This window comes from Danio rerio, chromosome 5 (genome assembly GCF_049306965.1).
Source record: "Danio rerio strain Tuebingen ecotype United States chromosome 5, GRCz12tu, whole genome shotgun sequence".
In the NCBI taxonomy this organism is placed as follows: domain Eukaryota; kingdom Metazoa; phylum Chordata; class Actinopteri; order Cypriniformes; family Danionidae; genus Danio; species Danio rerio.
In genome coordinates this window covers 55,683,489-55,706,158 of record NC_133180.1, presented here as the reverse complement: position 1 = coordinate 55,706,158, position 22,670 = coordinate 55,683,489, and the positions used below count along the sequence as shown (strand labels likewise).

General features: G+C 34.5%; 1 protein-coding gene across 4 annotated transcripts; it reads right to left on the bottom strand.

The window, feature by feature from the left end:
* Positions 1-7,363: 7,363 nt before the first annotated feature.
* On the bottom strand, positions 7,364-21,913 carry ckmt2b (creatine kinase, mitochondrial 2b (sarcomeric)). Of its 4 annotated transcripts, none has more exons than XM_005165533.6 (10): positions 21,860-21,913; positions 18,334-18,501; positions 18,012-18,210; positions 16,232-16,327; positions 15,864-16,085; positions 11,804-11,889; positions 11,448-11,571; positions 8,368-8,502; positions 7,813-7,938; positions 7,364-7,578 (listed from the first exon to the last, which is right to left on the bottom strand). In XM_005165533.6, the coding sequence occupies exons 2-10, from the start codon at positions 18,468-18,470 to the stop codon at positions 7,462-7,464; spliced, it is 1,242 nt and encodes a 413-aa protein (XP_005165590.2). In that variant the 5' UTR covers positions 18,471-18,501; positions 21,860-21,913; the 3' UTR covers positions 7,364-7,461.
* Positions 21,914-22,670: the final 757 nt, after the last annotated feature.

Here is a 22,670-nt window from a genome sequence, read left to right as displayed (position 1 = left end):
TCTGCATGTTATGTGATCTCTATAATATAGGCAATGTATTTTGGTGCTTTTTAAACTAACCAAATTTATTAAACAGATATATTTATTGAACTAATATTTTAGTCACCACACATATAGAAATTAAAATCAAGCAAAATATTGCAAAAAATCACAACCTACAAAAATATCAACTAAATTTATTTGCTTTTTTAATTTTCCCTCTGTTATAAAATTTGTATTTGATATTTCTCTATAAATTTGAGTGTACTAGTTTCTGAACCATTATTGTAAGTTATTTTGTTAGATAAGGTCCAGATTTGGCTTCAGTACTGACTACACAAATATAATATTGTAGCTTTCTATTAAAATATGAATTGCAAGATAGTTTTGTAAGGGTTGTACTTATATATGCTGAGCACTGTATGCACATATGGCACATGATCTGAATGGTTCTTACAATGTGTTAATGCTTTTTTGTTTAAAAAATCAACAACTAGTGTTTTGCTCAATATGGATGCTCAAGAATGCTTCTGTTCATAAATTACTCATCTAACCTAAATGACCCGTTTCTCTACAAAACTGCATAAAAATGTTGTTTCAAATAGTACCAATATTTACCCCCAGACTATAAATGACTGTAATTCTGATACCAAATAGAAAAATAATCATTTTGGTATTTAAAACATGTCTTCGAGAGACATTTAAAAATAAATGTTTCAAAAAGAGTTTTTTGCACCCATGTCACAGAAGTTCTGTTTTTATTTAGCAATAATTCTTCCACTGCTTATTAGAATTTTTTTCTCTCTCACTTATTCTTCACATACAGAACATTTCAAAATTCCACAGAACCTTTTTACACTATAATAACCTTTGTGAAATGGAATTGTTTTTTGATATTAGAAGTTCTTTACTGTGTCATTGTTTTACTTATGTTAAATTCTTAATTGTTTATTATTAAAATGAGGACTATCTCACTGAAAATATATTTTATATATTGTTAATAAATGTAAGAGTTTGAATTGACATAAATTCTTACTTTAAACCTTTCCGTTTCCAATCTGAAAATAGTATAAATAAGTCATCTATTAAGTTTCCATGAGCCCAAGATAAAATGTGTGAATGTACAGTAGACTCTGACTAAAATGTTTCCTAAAACACATCTGAAAGGTATACTGTAGCTCAACCAATTATTGTTCCTTTAAATTCCTATTTGAAACGTACATTAAAAGTTCCCAAAATGTCCTCTTGAAAATATCATATTTTCTGTGTTCCAGAGAACACATTAATCCATTTTGAACAATGCTGGAATAATAAACAATACAGTACACTTTTTTTCTTTTTTTTCTTTTTTTTTTTTTTTTTTACAGATTTTTGTTTTTAATGGAATAAAAAATAAAACATTCAAATAAAATGTTAATAGCGAAAACCTAACCTTAATCAGTAGTTTGACATTTGATTGTCTCAAAGAATTTGGGAAACATCGGATGCATTAATCGTGATCCTAACCATTTGCATTACCCATAAAAATAGTTTTAGTACTTTACTCCATAGGGATGTAAGTTTATCTGATTGTAGACCAGCACCTATAACAAGATTGTAACCAATTAGTGTTCAATGTTTTTCTCCTGTTCTCTTTGTGTGGTTTGAAAGCGTTACCATTGGGGAGGTGCAGTAGCCCACAAACATCTGCTTGATCCTTTCTCAGATACAATGACCAGACTGTCTCTCATTTAGCGAAGAATCCTTTCAACTGAGAGAAGAACCATCTACTGTCACTTCAGAAATTGCCTTTATCAAGTGACAAAATGCCTAGACAAACCTGAATGAACCCATCCAGAAATTATAATAAAAAATACTATTTTGTCTGTGCATTTTTTACAGTGATGCAATAAGAAGCATTTTTGGTTCCTCAAAGAAATTTTCAGTCACGAGTTTTAAAAATGAACCCCATTATCTGCATAACATTAAAGAAAGAAAGGATATGGGTATCCAGAATATGAAAGTGTTAAAGACATTTTAAATAATCCACTGTTAGGAATTTGGTGGAATGGAAATGATCCATGCTAAATGTTCTTCATGGGACCAAATATTTGGATTCGTTTTTTTAAGGATATGAGACTTTAAAAACATTATATACAGTTTAGCCTTTGACATCTCACTGAGCAGCAAATGAAAAAGACACGTATTGGAAAAAGCTAAATCTGAACCTCTTTCTGAGTGTCGCCCTGCACTGATGTGAGACTATGTTCTCCTAAATTTGCATAAAGAATTTTCACAAAACAATGGAACATGTAGAATCTACACAAGTCTCCCCTGATCATTCAACAGTCTCCACGTAGACATCCATCATCATCAGTTTTAGCATCTGCTCTGAGAGACCCTCTGCCTTTTTCGGTCCCCATGCGAACGCAAGCTCCATTCACTGGTGTATTCCATTACTTTAAGCAAAACGCGCAAGTGTCTCATGATTAAAACAGAATATAAAGACAATTAGGAGATTCTTTAAATGAAATGAATGAGATTTTGTCAAAAGTGTTCGTTGAAAAATCTACTTTCCGTTAATAGTCGGTCCTTAGTGCCACAGAAGATGTTTTCTGTATACGTAATTTTTTATGGATATGAGTGTTATGTTAATGATTCAGTGATGCGCGCAAAGATGATAGAGGGTTTAATCCATGAATCTGATTATAGTCACTGTTAAACAAAATTATGCCATAATATTCAAAACGACAGAAAGATAAACAATGTACTTTTAAAGCACATAAGATATTCCTTTCTTCTCTATATGCTTTTGATTCCACTAGCCTGTCCACACTTGCCCTTGAGTTGCTCTGTCAGTGCATGGAAAGCACCTCACAGCCCCTGACAAGAGCAGCACTAAATCAGAAATCAGTGGATGGCAGAGGGGTTTAAGCCACCATGAAGGTCACAGACATCAGCGGGATGCCATCTTTATCCACATGGAGCACACATCCGTGACCAACAGGAGGATTCTCCCTGTTTTAAACTGGGACAGGCTTCAAGCCAGAATCTCAAAATGGCCTTGCGGAAAGGAAAGCAGAGATATACGTCCATTCAAGATTTGAGCATTTTTAGGTGAAACTAGCTATACACCATGTTTAAGTATTCAGGCTATGATTCAGGGGTTGGGTTTAGGAAATTCGTTTTCTAGCGTTTGTTGAATATGTTTATGTCTTAAAGATTTGTATAATAGCCTATTGTTTATTTACCATTATTGCTATAATAATAATAATAATAATAATAATAATAATAATAATAATAATAATAATATTAATAATAATAATAATAATAATAATAATAATAATAATTACTCTTGTTATTGTTGTTATTATCATTATATTCATAATAATATTTCATTACTGGGAAAATGTTTATTCAAAAACTGTTTTTGTTATACAGTCTATATTTCCAGAGAATAAACATAGCACCCTGGTGTAACGACTAGTTTTATGAATATAAATGCACTGTGACTGGGTATATATGCTAGATAAAAACAATTTATTTATTTATTTATTTATTTATTTATTTATTTATTTATTTATTTATTTATATGTTTGGCTTGAACAGGCTTGTACAGAATGGGCAATGTGCTCAACGCGTCTTAACATTGCCACCTGCTGGTGAACTAGCAAAATGTCTTTAAATTAATCTGACAGTCATTAATTTTCTTTTCGGCTTAGTCCTTTTATTAATCTGGGGTCGCCACAGCGGAATGAACCGCCAACTTATCCAGCACATGTTTTAGGCAGCGGATGCCCTTCCATCTGCAACCCATCTCTGGGAAACATCCATTTACACTCACTCACACTCATTCACTACGGACAATTTAGCCAAAGCTCTCAGAAATAAAGGTACGCAAGCTGGCATGGGGTGGTACCTTTTTCAAAGGTACAAATTTGTACCTAATAGGTCCATATTAATATCATGTTAATATTAATATTAATACCACATATATTATTAGTTGCCTACCTTAAAAGTACAAAAGTGTTCCTCTTAAAATTTGTAGGTACTAATAGCTTACCTTTGAGGTATCAATTTAGAACCTTCGAGTACAAATATGTACCTTTTGAAAAAGTACCACCCAGCTTGTGTATTTCTGAGAGTGTACTTAATCCAACCCAATTCACCTTTAGTGCATGTCTTTGGACTGTGAGGAAAACCTGAACATCTGGAAGAAAAACAATCGAACGTGGGGAGAACATGCAAACTCCACACAGAAACGCCAACTGACCCAGCCAAGTATGGAACCAGCGATCTTCTTGCTGTGAGGTTGTGTCACCGTGTTGCCTGCATAAATAACTCAAATATTAATATTTTATTATCATTAAAATTAAGGCATTCATATGTGGTGACCTTAATTTCATTCATTCATTCATTTTCTTGTCGGCTTAGTCCCTTTATTAATCTGATGTCACCACAGCAGAATGAACCGCCAACTTATCCAGCAAGTTTTTTACGCAGCGGATGCCCTTCTAGCCGCAACCCATCTCTGGGAAACATCTGCACACACTCATCCACACACACACACACTAGGGACAATTTAGTCTACCCAATTCACCTGTACCACATGTCTTTGAACTATGGGGTAAACCGGAGCACCCTGAGGAAACCCAGGCTAAGGCAGGGAAAACATGCAAACTCTACACAGAAAGGCCAACTGAACCGAGGTTCGAAGCAGCGACCCAGCAACCTTCTTGCTGTGAGGCGACAGCACTACCTACTGTGCCACTGCCTCACAGTGACCTTAATTTTACAAATGATAATGTCAGCTTTCTGTTAAGGAAACCTATTTGTTTAACATTATTTAGTACGTGGTCCATAGGAGATTTTTGGAGAAGCCTGATATTTAAAACAGTAAGTAAAAGTTATGCGGCCTTTGCAGGAAACAGTTGATGTCTACCATTCTATTTTGAGATGCTTCAGAGTTTTTGATTTTATGGTGCTTCTTTTGGCTAAATAAGAAGAATCTGTTAAGCTGCACAGATAAACCATCTCACACTTAAAGCTGAATGACATGAATGCATACCCCGATGTTATGTATTTAAATATTATTTCAGTATAAAAGTTTTAGATGGATAAGTCCCACTACTTGAGTATTTGTATATGAAATAAGATTGATTTCTCATTTAGCCTATAAAACACACAATATTTTATAAAAAAAATAAATAAATAAATAAAAAAAAAACTTCCTCTAGGCTACAAAGGCCCATGCTGCGACTGAAAGAGCTAAAGTACAAAATGTGGCTTGGAACATATTTTGTAATTATATACAATCTCTAAGCTGTGCAGCCTATAGTAGGACTGTAGGACTGTAAATGAAATTTAGACATACACTCTCAGAAAAAAAAGGTTCTCCGAAGTACAAATAATGTTCCTTAAGAAACAGTTTTGTACCTTTTTAAAAGTTGTACCTTTTATGGTACAGATAAGACCTTAAATGATACTGTTCTGTAACTTTTAGGGCACAATTAAAATGAAGGTACACAATTTTTCACATAAAAACATGTGTCGGACAACTTCTTTATTACAATATGAAAAGAAATATTAATGAAAACGCAAAGTGATTTATGAAAAACCTCCATATTAAAACAAGAATAATCATTTAAAAGCCACATTAATTATTAAGTTCTATAATACAAACCAAACAAAACTTTAGGTATTGTAAACTAAACATTTAAGGCATTTTACATGATAAACATTTGGTAAGCATTTTGTGATAAATACATTCTTGGTACAATATTTTGCATAATTATATTTCTATTTTAAAATTAAGCAAATTAAATGAACTTTTAAATGAATAAAGGTATTGTGTGAAAAATGAAGAAAAAAAGTTTAATATTGTATGGGAGCATGTATTTATGTAACATTTTTGTAAAAAAAGGGCGAGGCAGTGGCGCAGTAGGTAGTGCTGCCGCCTCACACCAAGAAGGTTGCTGGGTCGCTGGTTTGAACCTCGGCTCAGTTGGTGTTTCTGTGAGGAGTTTGCATGTTCTCCCTGCCTTCGCATGGGTTTCATCCATGTACTCCGGTTTCCCCCAAAGACAATTGGGTAGGTTAAGTTGTGTGTAGTGTATGAGTGTGTGTGTGTGGATGTTTCCCAGAGATGGGTTGTGGCTGGAAGGGCATCTGCTGTGTAAAAATTTGCTGGATAAGTTGGCGGTTCATTCCGCTGTGGCGACCCTGGATTAATAAAGGGACTAAGCAGACAAGATAATGAATGAATGCTTTTTGTAAAATGTTTAGCAAAAAAGTAGATCTTTTGATTTATGTTAAAGTGGTTTTTATTCTGTTTTGTAAATGAAAATTATGCCTTTACACATAAATAAACTTATAAAAACACATTGTTTAAAAATGTATTTGATATTTTATATTCACTGAAAATAAATTGACACATTTTGGACATAACAAAATTTCTTTAAATAGTTCTTGATGGAGCACATTTGACATTACAAGGTACAAAGTGTCTTGTCACTGTAGTGGTACCTTCAGATTTGTACCTTTTTTTTTTAGAGTGTACAGTATTAAAACTATTATTGTCATGTTACATATTGCAGTTGCACTGGTACAACATTGTACCATTTTTTTCCGAGAGTGTAGAGTATTACAACTGTTATTGTCATGTGACATATTGCAGTTGCACTGCTTACTTTCAACTGCATTTCCTGTATGGTGCAGGAAGCTGCTTTGTTATTTCAACTTTTCTCTACCTCTCAGTTATGAAGTTGGTTTGTTGAACTCTGAAGTGCTTTGAATAAAAATATATAATTATACAATTTATAATAGGTTTACTGCCCTCCCAACTCTGACACTTTGAATTAATATTGTCTCTTAATTAAATCTTCAGAGGCTGTTAATGCCCAATATATAACTAAAGGAAACTCATATTCATCAATAATAAGTAGTAAAATATATATATATATATATATATATATATATATATATATATATATATATATATATATATATATATATATATATATATATATATATATATATATATATATAAATAAATATATATATATATATATATATATATATATATATATATATATATATATATATATATATATATACATACATACAATTTCTTACAGTTACAGTATGTGTTCTAAAACTGCCACAAAACATTATAAAATGTAAAAAATCTTATTATACAGGTCTCATGTTATCTGACTTGGTGGATCATAATGTGAAACTATATAAATGTGTGAAAGGAGTGAAAATCGGTGAAAGGTGTCTATTGCCCATCTCTACATCTTTTTCTGTGAACCTTCTTTTTCTCTTACCATCCAAAATCTGCAGGCTGGCTCCCACTTTCAGCAACTATAGTATCAGTTAATGGGAAAGATTCCACAAGACTAGATTTAAATAAGAATTATTTATTTAGTTGAGTTTCATATATTAAGACCCGTAGAGAAGGTTACAGATCTCAGCTGCCTTGCTCCATTTAGGAAGATGTCATCATTTCTTGAACTGGGACACTGGTGAAGGGACAGTAATGTCCTGGCCCTTCTCAAGCTTCTTTTCACAGTCGATCAGGTAGTTGACGCCATCAACCACACATTGAACAAGTTCAACCTAAACAAAAATGCCAAATAAAATAGAATTTATCACTGCCTGACTTTTTTTTTTTAAGATATACTTCATACAACAATACAGTTACAGTATGTTTTCCCTTAGTTGAATAGGTTTATAACTTTTGCTGAGACAAGTCATCTGAATATTTTTAAGTCGGCAATTTAGTATTTCTTTTCCATATTAAAAGCACTTGTAGGGCTTTGATAAAGGCATTATTTAAGGGCAGATGTTTACCTCAGATTTGCCTAGACGGTCAAGGTTGGAGATGTCGAAAGTGTCACCCACTGCCGCAGTATCCACACCTCCTGTGCCACGTTTCTGGAGCCTGAGATTGTCCAAAATTTTATTGAAGCGTTTGTCCTATTAAGAAGGATATAACATTGAAATGAAGGCAATCATCAGTCAGCAGAGAAAAAGTAGTGAAAGGAAAGTGAAAAGTTGTGAAAAAGTAGTAAGAAAATAATATTTACTGTCATCATGGCAAAGACAACAGAAATCAGTTATTAGAAATGAGATATTAAAACTATTTAAAATGTGTTGACAAAAATTTTCTTTCTATTAAACCGTTTATTCTGTTTAAGTTTTCTATTCAACTGTCTAGACTCGTATGCACACATGTATATTGTCTATGTTATATACATGGATATAATTGTAGTTTATTCTCACACATTTCATTTGATCAATTTTGACTGGAACTGATTCTGCAGTCTTGGCTTTGCACCAATGTATGTTTCACCATATTTACACAGGTGTAGAAGATATAGATTGACCCATGTGAGATTGCAATACCTTGCTTAGGATGGGCAGACGGACGTGAACTCCGGCTCTTAGCCCAGTGCCGAGGTTAGAAGGACAGGTCAGGATGTATCCCAAACGTTCGTTCCACATAAACTCCCAGCCTCTCTCCTCAATCAGTCTTTCCACCTGGAAGAAACAAATGTCACCAACTGCATTTATTATGTTGGCTAAAGGAAGTCAATACATTATTATTCTTTTTACACCTGAAATGAAGTATAACCTCCTCCTGCACCTTTAAAGCTGGAAACATCAAATCTACTTCCAATCTTTTGCTTCCAATCTTTCTACTTCCAATCTTCCAAAGGCTGTTGTGACTGCAATATCTTGTCTAACTGATTGGATTGACAGTTTTCTAAATGATTGAGAAATCTGAAAAATCTTAACATCAACCATAACAGAATGCTCAAAAATTAAATAAGACTATCAATCTGTCTTAAAAATGCAACCAATAATGAAATAAACATACAAGCAACTGTGTAGAAATGCCTCTGATCAACCTAGTAGCACATAACATCTACTCTAAACACCCCAGCAACTGCATAGTAAACTGCCTAACAAGGTTATTTTAATAAATGAAAACTAAAAATATTGTTTAAGTGAGATAAAATAATAAAATGAACACTACGTGAAAACCAAAGCTAAATAAAAAGTCTCTTAAAAACTAACTGAAATTAAATAATAATTAGTGTAAATATATATATATTTTCAGAATTAATAACGATTGTTCTCTGTCAAAGTCTAATCTGTGGCTGTTTCAAGAGTTCACACTTAGCTGATGATTGATTATAAGCAAGTTTGGCATGCTGTCTCGGGAGAGAGCCCTGTGCTCAAAGGTTCTTGAGCCCAAGACTCCCTCCCGTTTGGAGGAAGAGAGGGGAGCCTCGAGCTCAGGTAGATCTCGACAACTCCCCCTTGATAAGAGCTGATGACTAAAAATTGAATGCTATTAAAAGATATGCTGCAGTATGAGATTACCTGTATTGCAAATTTAGATTTATCAATTTACTTGTTGTGCATGTTTTTGTAATGTGGGAGGAAACCGGAGGACCCGGGGAAAACCCACGCAAGCACGGGAAGAACATGCAAACTACACACAGAAACGACCACCGGCCTGTTTAAGGACTAGAACCGGTGACGTTCTTGCTATGAGGCGACAGTGCTAGTCACTGGGCCACCATGCTGCCCTATGGAGGGAAAGGTGAAAAGGTAGGGGTGGAAGGGGGGATTCTTCAAATCGAAGATGACTGTAGTGAAAAAACCCTGGCTCTTTATAGTGGGTTAGGAATTAATGAATAAACTTTACTTAGTAAAAAACTTGTAATGACACTTTTACAACCAAACACAGTGCAAAAAACTATTTTGTATAAACATAAAATATCAAAAATGTAGGCATTTAACCAAAAATTTGTCTGCATTTTTCAAAATGTGTATAGTTTTCAGTGGAATGTCTTTTCAAACCATTACTGTATTTTATTCTGATCAATATAATGTAAGCTATGCAAGCATTAATCTTTGCTCTGGTCTTCAACTGGATGTGTTCAATTAACTCTACTAAATGGGGTAACATGGTGGCTCAGTTGTAAGCACTGTTGCTTCACAGCTAGAAGGTTTCTGGTTCGAATCCCAGGTGGGTCAGTTGCCATTTCTGTCTAGAGTTTGCATGTTCTCCCAGTGTTTGCGTGGGTTTCCTCCAGGTGCTCTGGTGTCCCCCGCAGTCCAAGCACATACGCTTTAGTTAAATTGATTAACTAACTTGGCCCTAGTTTATGAGTGTGTGTATATGAATGAGTGTGAATGGGTGTCTCTCAGTACTGGGGTGTGGCAAGAAGGGCATCCGCTGCATAAAATATATGCCGGAATAGTTGGTGGTTCATTCCACTGTGGTGACCTCTGATAAATCAGAAACTAAGCCAAAGGAAAACGAATGAATAAAAACTAAATAGAAATGTGTTCACAAAAATAAAAATTAAACTAAAACTAATAGAACCATTAACAGAACAAACTAAAATCGAATCAGCACCAGCAGCAATCGCAAAGGCCTACATAGGATTGTGCGAAGTGCTGGACGAGTACTAGGAGGTGAGCTTCCCTCCCTCCAGGACATTTACACCAGGTGGTGCATGAGGAAAGCCAAGAGAATAATCAGCGACTCCAGCCACCCAAGCCATAGACTTTTCTCTCTGCTACCCTCAGGCAGATGGTTCCGCAGCATCCGGTCACACACCAGCCGAATGAAGTAAAGTTTCTTCCCTCAGACTATCAGGCTGATGATCACCTAACACACCACACACAGACTCTTCCATACCTCTCACTGCACACCATCAATATATTCACTGCACTTTAACCAATCCATGATGGAAACAATACTGCCTACAACTATGTGGACACCTATTCATTGCACATATCGCTGTCAGTTTTATATTGTCCTGTTTTTTTGGGAGTATGCTGTTGTATTTTGCTGTCATTGTATTTGCACTGTCTGTATTTTGTACTGTCTGGAGCCAGCAGCTTTTCACTAATCTTAGCACACATGCTGCTGATGATGAGACAATAAAAGAGATTTGATTTGATTTAAAAGCACATTTAAAAATAGTATTGAAATAAAAAAAATTGTGAAACTTTAAAAAAAACCTTGCTGCCTAAAGCCTTATTTGGATGAACTATTTCTCATGTTTCACAAAATATACTCAGCATTTAAAGTGGTCTGTGATTTTATCAGCATACAAATTCAGAACTTCCACCATTTGTAAAAAAAAAAAAAAATAAAAAAAAAAATACTGTTTATTTTATAGATGTCTCCATAGGAAACAATTACAATCTGAATAGGGATAAAGTAAGTAACCTGAAAGGGATCAATGTAAAAAATGTTAAAATTACACTTCAAGCTTGCAAAATGCTTATAAAATGAAAAACTACATACTGTAAGGGGATCAAACTTCAAGCTTTTAAACAGTATGTTTTCTCAAATGGATTGTTAAACATGAAATTTGTTTTAATAAGCTTTCTTATTAAGTTTTTCTTTAATTTACAGACAATGAGCATTCTGGTTTTGAGTGCTTTAACAATGATACCTCTTTGAGTCCTCTGCAGAACCTATCAAACACCCTCTGCATGTTCCCACCCTTTTCCATGGAAATAACACGGGTGTGATCCTCCTCGTTGATCCAGATCAAAAATGTTTTTTCATTGTTGTGCCTGGACATGAGGAGAAATTGTTGTTAATATCAGGAAAATGTAGCAAAAACACTTTTTGTTTCTTCATTATCAAATTCAAGCTTGTGATTCCATGTTTAGTAGTTGTCATACTGTGTGACACAATGAATCACTGAGTAAAAATAGGCACTCTGGGAGTGTCATTATGTAACACACACACATGCACATGCTCTTTATACATGCACTCTGGTGATGCAGGCCTCATGCACCATACCAGATGCCTCTGGCATCGGGCCAGTCCCGCGCCATTCCTGCACAAGTCAACAGGGGGGATACGGGCTTGTCAAACAAGAAGTGGTCCTGGAATTTTTGGTACAGAAAAGAAAATAAAAGGTAATAAAGAAAAGCCTGGACGGGTTCAATTAGGAAATATCTCCCGATAATGCATTTAAACTGCACAATGCAGAACTCGACCAACATTATTTTAAAATAAGGTTCTTTATACTGGGATTGATGGTTACAAAAAGAACTTTTAACATCCATTAAAATGTCATTGTAAAATATAGGCTTGTTAATAGTGGCAAAGATTTTTAGATTATTACGATTTTAGTTTTTTAGATTAATGAAATTATGAAAATTTCTAATTAACCTTTTCTCACTATTAACAAGCTTATATTGTACATTGGCATTTTTGCAATGTAAGTGGCATTTTTGCAAAATACAATGACAAGAACAAAATGCATCTAACAATTGAAATCTTTTTCTGATAATCAAAAATGTTCTTTCTATTAAGTCACTTTAAGAATATAAGATGGATAGGTTGTGGAACCTCGGAACCTTTTTTCCTATTTTTGAGGAAAAAATAATGGGGGGCTAATAACTGTGGCTTCAACTGTATGTATATAGACACACTCACACACTACCTGATGTCTCTTATTCAAGTTCACTTCTAGTTGATCATTTGGTATCAGAAGTGGCTTATATGAAAGGCAAACGCCTGTAGATTACGCTTATTTTACCAAAATAAAATTTGATCATGCCTTGATTTATTATTATATCATCACGACAGTAAGGTCTGTTTGTCTTTACTTAGACAAAAGTCCTGTCACATTACAGAAATAATGTAACATACATTTGCCCTCTCCTGCGGTATGGAATGTAATGGGCAGCACAAATGTCTTGATACCTCAGGCTGTTGATGTTGCCATCTCTGCAGATCTCTTGCACTGTTGTTGCTAGATTGGATACATTTGCAGCCTGATGTTAACGAGAATTATTTCTATTATTCATGAAATTTCCTATTTATTGTATTTTATTAACATCTATCCCTACCCCAATCCTAAACCCAACCTTCACGGTAATGTAAAAACAGTAAATGTACCGAATATTATTGATGTAATCTATTAATTTACCGAATAAATTGTATTTTTAACACCTACTGCCACCCCAACCCTAAACCCAACCGTCACAGTACTATAAAAATATTAATTATTGTTATACAGTGTCATAAAAAATGCTGTTATATTAATGTGCATATTGCACTTCCAACCAGCTACATATCCGATCTAGACTTTACCCTCTTGAGCACGCCCCCATACTGAATGTAACTCCAAACCATGACCAAACTTGACTGATTTCTGCAAGAATCTTGGGTCCATGCGGGTTCCAATAGGTGTTCTACAGTATTTGTGATGATTGGGATGCAGTTCAACAGATGATTCATCAGAAAAATCAATCTTCTGCCACTTTTCCAAATGATCAACTAATAGTCAAGCTATTATTTGTTGCTCTTACAACTGGGATCCACGACAATATTTTTGTCAGATAGTGTCATTTTCCAAGAATGGGTCAACCCCTTAGCTATTGTCTGGATTTTGAGGCTTCAGTATGACCAAATATTATTATTTGTAAATTTTATTTGTATTTCTATATTGTTTGTATTGCAATGTTCACATAGAATTATAACAACAACAAAAACATCTGAAATACAAAAGTTTACGGGGGACTAGGAAAAGGATTTGCTATTGGGAAATGATATGCTCTAACTGCATGTTCTTACCAAATGCCACGAGCATCTGGCCAATCTCTAGCCATACCAGATGCGGTGAGGAGAGGAGACACGGGTTTATCAAAGAGGAAGTGTTCCTTTGGTAGGCCATCATAAGACAAGAGCAGTGAGGTTTGTTAAAGAATTATAAAATGCAGCTGTGTCTTTGATACTGGACTAGTGGCTCCAAAGCTAGCTATAACAGCAAGAATTGATCAGTTGACCAGCTTTTTTATTGTTAAATAACATCACAAAACATTATAAAGGTCAACAAATGTCTATGTACAGATAGAAAACAATGCAGCGTTGTAGGCCAAAGTATGTGACTATACTATGTGTGTTTGCATTTTTCTCTGATTTCTTCATTAAATATTAGTCTGAATACTTGCTGGATTTGTTTGTACAGGTATTTGTCTTTCACTGTACATTAGAATAATATACTGCCATAACTTTCTAATGGAGACCTCTTTAGTTCTGTAAGACACTGCAGCCAATATTCAGAAAAGTTAAATATACACTTACCAGTCACTTTATTAGGTAAACCTGTTAAACTGCAAGATATAGCAAATCTCTAATCAGCCAACTGTACTGCAGCAGCTTAATACAGTCAAACAATTAACTCACGTTCAAACCATGACCCAGAATTGGGAAGAAAGAAAAAAACTGTTTTTTGCCTGTTTTGTTGACAGGACTGTTCCACGTTTCAGATAAGTTTTCTGCCTGGTGTTTTCATTGTGGACCCCTTATGCTTCTGTCTGCTCCTGTCATGACCCTGCCTGTATGACCATCCTCCATTTAATAAAGCTGCACATGGAACCTCACCACCATTGGCTCCTGAAGTCATAACATCAGGGGATCTATTTTAACAATCTAAACCAAAAATAATTTTGCCTTTTTTATAATGGAAAAAAACAGTCTGCACACCCAGAGCATGTTTTAAATGGGTTATCCTTATGAGTTATTACTGGTTGTGGCTGTAACATGCATTAAACCAATCATCTCTCACAGTCGCACCATGGATCATTCACTGTTTACATGGCATACTTTGTAAGTGAAAAAAATAAAAGCTTCACTAGCAAGGAATCAGCCAGTTTCCAGCCAAGTCCCCTGAGGTGAAGGAGGCATGGGAGGAGCAGGGCCCCAACTTCAGTCACTGGGCCCCAAGTCCTGAAATGCAGCCTTTCTACTTTTATTTAATTTTTGTTTATTTTACTGTTTTTATATCACTCATTCTTCTTTTCTATGTTTTATATTAAAGCAAGCTTTACATTTTAAATAGTTAAATTTCTTAAAATGAATTAACAATATATATATATATATATATATATATATATATATATATATATATATATATATATATATATATATATATATATATATATATATATATATATATATATATATATATATATTTGGTACTTTGAAGATGTTTCTTTTCCATGCTTTACTTTTTATATTTAGTTTAGTTTCTTTAATACAGTTAGTATATTTTGTATTGTTTTTCACTGATTGTATGGGCAATAAATAATGATATCTGGGGCATTCAGTCTTTCAGTCAGTTCTTTTTCCATTCTCTGGTTACACCCACAAAACTATTAAATTTGATGTCAAGAATACCCTTAGTTTATAAATAACAGCTAAAGAATGTAACATTAACCCTTTAATGTTTCACATTTAAAGAAATTCTCGGTGGCTGCACATCCCTGTGTGTGTATTAAGCAATGTTCATGCATGTTTTGAATATAACGATCCCCAACTCACTCTTTAAATAACAAAAATAAATAAGTAAATTAAAAAACCTGCACCATAGATTTTAGGCCAGCATTTAGTTGGTCAATGGCACAGTCCATTTAAAGGGCACCTATGATAAATATCAACTTTTAAGCTGTTTGGACAGAACTATGTGTAGGTACAGTGTGTCCACTGTCATATTGGAATGATATAAACACAACAATTCTCTATTTTTGCCCTTGTGTCGCACCTGACATCACATTGCACCTAGTGTTATAGGGTACATGGTCTGCAGAACAGCATCTCTGAATATACAGTATGTCCAACCTTGACACAGATGAGCTGCAGTAGCAGAAGATGATAACGACCATGTTGTTTGCACAGACACAAGTTGCACAGGCTCACCAAAACTGGATATAAAGAATCCTGGTGCCTGTGAAGGCTAAATGAGGCCTAACCCAATGCTTAACAGAGGTTCCTGATAAATTGGCTGGTGAGTGCAATTGGGGCTGCTTTCTGTTGTCCTTTTCCGACAGTGTTTCAGACGTGTACTTACATCAATCAGCTGCTGCTGCTCTTGTTCAGTCATCTCTGTCAGGCTGTAGTATTTGCCCGCCAGGTCATCTTTCAGTCCAGAAAGAGCCTGGACAGTCACACGCTCTACTTCACGGCGTTCAGCACGGGAGCAGGCAGGTGGCAGACTGAGTCCTCGAATACTGCGACCTGTGCGCACACGGGATGACAGCACGTATTTCTCGTCGAACATCCCATTGGTGATCTATTCAAAGGACATCGATAGAAACATTGTGTTCAGTGTAACTAATTAATATTTCAGTTTAGTCATCTTGCATCAGTTCTGTTTTTTTTTTTTTTTTGTTGTTGTTGTTAAAGGCCATCATCAAAGACATCAGCAGTAGTCTATACCTTGGAGCTGTCCAGGTCTGTTGGGTGCTTCATGGTTTTAGGGTCATAACCATTGTGCCTGTCCTTAATGACTGGGTCAAAGAGATCAGCAAACACCTGAGAATCACAACCATAGTCAGTGGTAAAGTTCACAGGCTGTAAAGTTCACAGATGCAAAACCTCTGAGTGCTGTCTGAAAAATTTCTCAGCCTCTTTTGTTTATTTTCCTCTATTTTAATGGCAATGAAAGAACTATTCATAATCCATAAACAAGCAATTACTGAACCTAAATGCAAGAGTATGAGAAAAAAAACTCACTTTAATAGAAACATGTAGATGGCACTTAGAGTTTTTTTTTTTTGTGTGTGTGTGTGCATCTGAACTCTTCAGGTATTATCACATGTGTTTGTTATGTCTTGATTCTGTTCTGAATTCTTTTCATGCTCATTGTTTATTTTCTTTTATTTTCTTCCCACTGGTTCATCTTATGGTTCAGTTACACATCCCATCCCTGTTCTGTTAATTACATTTGTGTGTATATAAGTTCTTCTGGAGCTGTCCTAGAAGGTCACCTTTATAGAAGGTCAGCTTCATTACTGCTGATATGGTTATGTACAAATGTAACATAATAATATTGTAAACAAAAACTACAATGGCATATAATTATATCAATATTTAATCAATTTTTTTATAAAAACGTAATGTTTCATTTTTAGATAAAACATTATTCAGTGACACATTTTTGATGGTTGTAACAGTAACAGAAAGTAAAACATATGCTGGATAAGTTGGCAGTTCATTTTGCTGTGACGACCCCAGATTAATAAAGGGACTAAGCTAAAAAAAAAAGAATGAATGAATAAATGTAGGAGAATTTCACAACACACTATCTCCCACGTTAGGTTGATGCAGAAGCAAAACAATCGCACCTTAATTAATTACCACAAATATGCAGATTAGCAAAAACATTTTTAAAATTTACTCGGTTAATAACTTGGTTTACTGTTTTTCATATCAGCATTTTTTGTTATTAAATTTTTAAAAATATATCTTGTTGATGTTTTAGGGCTTTTAAATGACAGACAGGGGGTCTAGGGTCTGGAACTACACCTGAAGTTTTATCTTTTTTCAATTTATGTGATATACAGTACACTGTAAAATGAGCAAAATGTGTTATTCTATGTCTGTAATTTAACTGCTGTTATTTTATGGGTTTTTTTTCTGCCTACATTTCTGCATAACATTTCAGCTCTGTTACTTCTTTTATTTTGCTGGCTTAAAGGAACACCTTTTTTTGTTGTTGTTTTCAAGCCACAGCCATATCAGCCTAGAAAATAGAAACTTTGCATTTTCTTTTGGCCTTAGTTTACAATAAAACTACAAAAGAGTCAAGCTTCTCTTAAAATTTAAAGTAAGATGCTAATGGTCTAATCAGATTCAGTGATTTATGCTAAGCTAAAAGTGGTCTTGTCAAATAAATGAGCCTATTACCTAAAGACTGCACTTTATGTTAATGATCCTCTTTGGAAATTCTGTTGGCTCTATTAACTTTTGCAATTTTATGTCAACTAATTCTAATTTGTGGTAAATGTTGACAATTTGACATCCTTAAAAGTTTCCTTTAAAATTTCTGCTGAAACAAAGTAATATTAAGCAGACAGTGTACTAAATTACACCAATTTGACACGGTTGTAATTTGGGGACCATCAAAAGAAAGTGTTACCAACATGTAATGTTTCTCATATTTAAGTTTGAAATCCACCAAAGCTGTTTTACACTTGCATTTATTTCTGGTTCGTACCTCATAGCTCTCCTCATCGCCAGCCACCATCCCCACAGTCTTGATGAAGGGATGACCAGGGTTGTCCACTCCGGTCTGAATGCACTGGTCAACACTCCAGTTATTGGGGGTCAGTTTGTCTCTCAGACGACCATAAATAGCAGGGGTCAAAGCAGAAGCCATGCAGTTGTTATGTTTGCGCAGATCTGGGAAGTCCGCGCTATGAGAAAAAAACAGCACACATATTTTACATATTTTATATCTTTCTACAGTGTGTTGCTGTATTGATATTCTCATGTCAACTGGAAACTGATTGTTGTATGATGGATAGTGAATCCTTTACCTGGGTGGGTAAAGCTTTGTCTTCTCTCCAGCAGAGACTCCTGACTCTGTCATGATGTAGCTGGAGACCAGGGCACCTGCACCTAGGCTGGCCGCCACCACAGCAGAGTTGCGTCCGGATAACACTCGACTGAACATGCTTGCGGTTGTCACCACTCACTCACCTGAACTTAAGATGAACGTTACATTTACATAAATATGAGTGTTCAAGTATTTTAAAATGTTATTGCAAACGTGTAGCAAAATGAATTGGAATGGATTTTTTACAGTGTATTTATATATACAGTTAAAGAAAATTATTAGCTGTCCTGTAAATATTTTTCAAAATTTTCCTATGAGTGGTGTTTATCAGAGCAATTAATTTTTCACAGCATTTTCTATAATATTTTTTTTTCTGGAGAAAGTCTTATTGTTTTATTTTGGCTAGAATTTTTGTATTGTCTACTGAACAAACCATTGTGACACAATGACTTGACTAATTACCCTGGCTTGCCTAACTAAAGTGAGTAATCTAGTTAAGCCAGCCTGATCTCATGAGAAAACGTAAGTATTTTACGCTGTGTCAGTTTAGGGGCTACGATTTTAAAATGAAGGTGTGGCACCCAACACTACCCATAAACCCAACTTTCATTAGGGTGATAAGGAAATCTTACTAAACTGTATAAATGAGATTGTACAAATTCAAATGAATTAGCCACTAAATCAAAATGTTATGAATTGCCGTAAGATTGGATAAGGCTTTAAATGTCACTTTAAGCAGAAAACTAGAAGCTTAGTAAATATCTAGTAAAAAATATGTACAGGCCTATACAGGGGGCTAATAATTCAGGAGGGCTAAATCTGACTCTATTGTATGTCATATTATATAATGACATGCCTTTACTAGGGAGATTTGGTTAGTTACATGCAATTACATCACTTAGTAAATTTTGCTATGTGCAAACTGGACATATCAAATTTGTCACTCACTTTGCAAAAACAAAGAAAAACATGGCCTTACATTATTAGTATTTGATTATTCGATTATTATTGTTAACCTATTAATAATAGGTTATGAATGAAAAAAAAAACTTACTTGAGTTTTAGTTTTTTTCATAGGTATATTGATGTAATATCACACAAACTGATTTCTTAATAATCTGTGATGTAAAAATAATAATAATACCTTTGATTTGTACTTTGTACTGAGTTGCACTTTTCTTAAACTCAACGCGATATTGATTTTATATGTGTTCATTGAACAAATTTGTAATAAAAGTTACCACTGAGTGTTACATTTTTAGATAGTACTTCTGTTTTACCTATATTAAGAGGTCCAAACACAGCTGGAGCAGAACATTTGTGCATCTCTGAGCAACAATGTTTTTGAGTAGATCCTTTGATTTAGTGATTAACAATTCACAATAATTAAATTAAAATAATAATAAAAACCATGACTTGCTTCCTTTCTATATGATCAGCTACTGTGAATGAATCATCAGAATAAATGATTCAGTGAATCAATCATTCAAACAAGAACTTACATTATTATATGGCAAAACATAACCAGCAATGTATTATTAGTTTCATTATTTTAAGTACCATTATAAATTAACAACAATATCGAGAAGTAGCCTCAATTTTGTTTAACATGAACACTGTTGAAGTTTCCTAAATTACTGCCCTAAAATTGAGTCAAAAATAATAGTTTATCAACTCCAACAAAGACACAACAAGTATAGACATTTGATTAAAAGCTGTCATTTTTAAACTTATAATTTCTTGTGTATGTATAATAAATAAATGCTTTTACATTCAGATTAGCTTATGCTAGTAACAAAAACTATTTATTTATTTATTTATTTATTTATTTATTTATTTATTTATTTACTCTCATGTTGCTCCTAACCTATTTTATTTTATTTTATTTTATTTTATTTTATTTTATTTTATTTTATTTTATTTTATTTTATTTTATTTTATTTTATTTTATTCATCTTCACAACGCAAAGCTGTTTTTAAGGTTCTCTCATTTTGGTCAATCTATTGTTAAAGATAATCATGGTTTTGTGGTGCTCTGTGTTTACAGCATATGCAAATAAAAGCTTAAGTAATGTTGTCTCTGCTAAATATTTGTATTAAATTATATTTAATTCTGCATACATTAGATGCTTTGTACTAAGCCATTTGTAATGAATGCATAATAGTTTGGTTGCATGAACTTTTAATTAATATTCAAAAGATATATGAAGGGACGACACAGTGGCTCAGTGGTTAGCATTGTCACCTCACAGCAAAAAAGTCGCTGGTTTGAATCCCGGCAGGGTCAGTTGCCATTTCTGTGTGGAGCTTGCATGTTCTCCCCACGTTGGCATGGGTTTTCTCGGGGAGCTCTGGTTTCCCCCACAGTCCAAGCACATGAGGTATAGGTTAATCGAATAGGTTAAATTGGCCTGGGTTAATGAGTGTGAATAAGTGTGTATGGATATTTCTCAGGTTGCTGCATAAAACATATGCTCGAATAGTTGGTGGTTCATTCTGCTGTGGCGACCCTTGATGGATTAAGGGACTAAGCAGAAGGAAAATGAATGAATGAAGATATATGAAACAAAAATAATTATATTTGTGTTCTGAAGATGAATGAAAGTCATGTGGGTTTGAACAACACTAGGCTGAGTAAAGATAACTGGATTACAATTCTAAACTGATTAGGCTATTCCTCTATGGTAGAATCAACAACAGAGTAAACCTTAATCAGACAAACAGTGTGTTAATATTCAGCCATGCCGAAGCCTTTTCAAAGTTTTAAAGCACGTTAGCCGTGATATAGTTGTTTGGCAACCTTTATGAGCGTCCTCTGTGTCCTGACTGGTCTGGGCTTCCACTGGTTTGTATCCAAATATACATTGGCTTTGATCTTAATGCCAAAGTAATAAGTGCTGGCTTATATTTCACATGCTCTGGAATCACACATGTAGCCTATGTGTCACATGCATGTTCCCTTCTTACCTTTAAAACCTTACACAAAAACAACAGAATGTGTCATCACTATTATTCTTCTACTGTAAATACTCAATTTTATGATCTATGTGAAGAATTTATTGTCTCAGTAATCCAGATATTTAAAGTGTACATGCATATACACCAGAAAAGGTCAACCGTGACATAGAGTCAGAGTAAAATGTCTAACGCAATGGTGTCAAAGCCGTGCTGGCATGTGTTACAAAGATCACATGATGTGGTCAGCATTCAGAGGGGCTTTCAATGAGAAAGTGTAGCTGTTCTAGTGTTCTACTTTCATGGTGGATTCGGAGAATGTGTTGGTGTAAATTACATAAACTAAACAACATCGTAGAAAGTATGCATTACAAAAGCAAATCAAACCTTATTTTACACCGTTTCAATTATAAATAGGCATTTTGCGTCAAGAAAATCAACCTTAGTTTGAAAATAATTGCATAAAACAGTGTTTACCAGCACTGTAGCAACTATTCTGCTGATAAAATAAAGCTTAAAACACTCTAAAGCAAGTACTTGGTTGTACTGACCTGTAGAATTGAAGGGGTCTCAGGCTCCGGTAGAGCAGGCTGTTCCTGTAGAGTGAGACGACAGCGGGCCTGTGCTCAAAATAAAAGCTCATCTCTCCAGCCAATCCTATTTCATCTGTCACACCACGTCTCTGTGCCCTTGAGCTCTCAGTTCAACCAGTGGAAACCTCCAGTTGCGTGCCAGTCATACTGTACAGGCCTGGTGTACACATATAAGCTTACCTTTCCTTATACTCCCTGAAATTAAAGTACAAAAGTTTTCACAGGGGCGGTGCCATTTCATAAGGTTCTAATGTGTACTATTTGAAAAGTAATATGTGTGTTTTAAGTACTAATATATACCATTAATGAACTATAATTTACTCCTTAGGTCTAAATAAGGTATAGATGTGTACCTTTTCAAAATAAGTCATCTATAGTGACAGATTTTGCACTTGAGACTAATGAGACTAAATTACACAATGTAGCCATCATCATGTTAACATAAGTTAATATTACTTTAAGTTTACATCCTCAGATTAGTATGCACATATAGATCCCACAATTTAATTTTATGGATACATAAATAAAGTGAATTCATTCAGTTGGGTGGTGTGTTTGAAGGATAAAATTAAACTGGTAATTGATTTGCCAGTCCCAGGAGCTTGTGCATTATCTGGTTTAATACCAGAGCCCTGTTGTGCTCATCCCTTTCTTCCTCTACAGGATTATGAAGAGAGAGAGAGAGAGAGAGAGAGAGAGAGAGAGAGAGAGAGAGAGACCTTGAAAGTAGAGCCCAGACACTCAAAAGTATAGTTAGTATAGTCTAGTA

Bases quoted from the DNA above. Each gene is read 5' to 3' on its own strand.
- ckmt2b (XM_005165533.6), bottom strand. From the start codon at position 18,470: ATGTTCAGTCGAGTGTTATCCGGACGCAACTCTGCTGTGGTGGCGGCC. The intron at 18,211-18,333 runs GTAAAGGATTCA...TTTTTCTCATAG, and splicing joins ACAAAGCTTTACCCACCCAG to CGCGGACTTCCCAGATCTGC. The intron at 7,579-7,812 runs GTAAACATCTGC...ATTTTTGTTTAG, and splicing joins ACCGTCTAGGCAAATCTGAG to GTTGAACTTGTTCAATGTGT.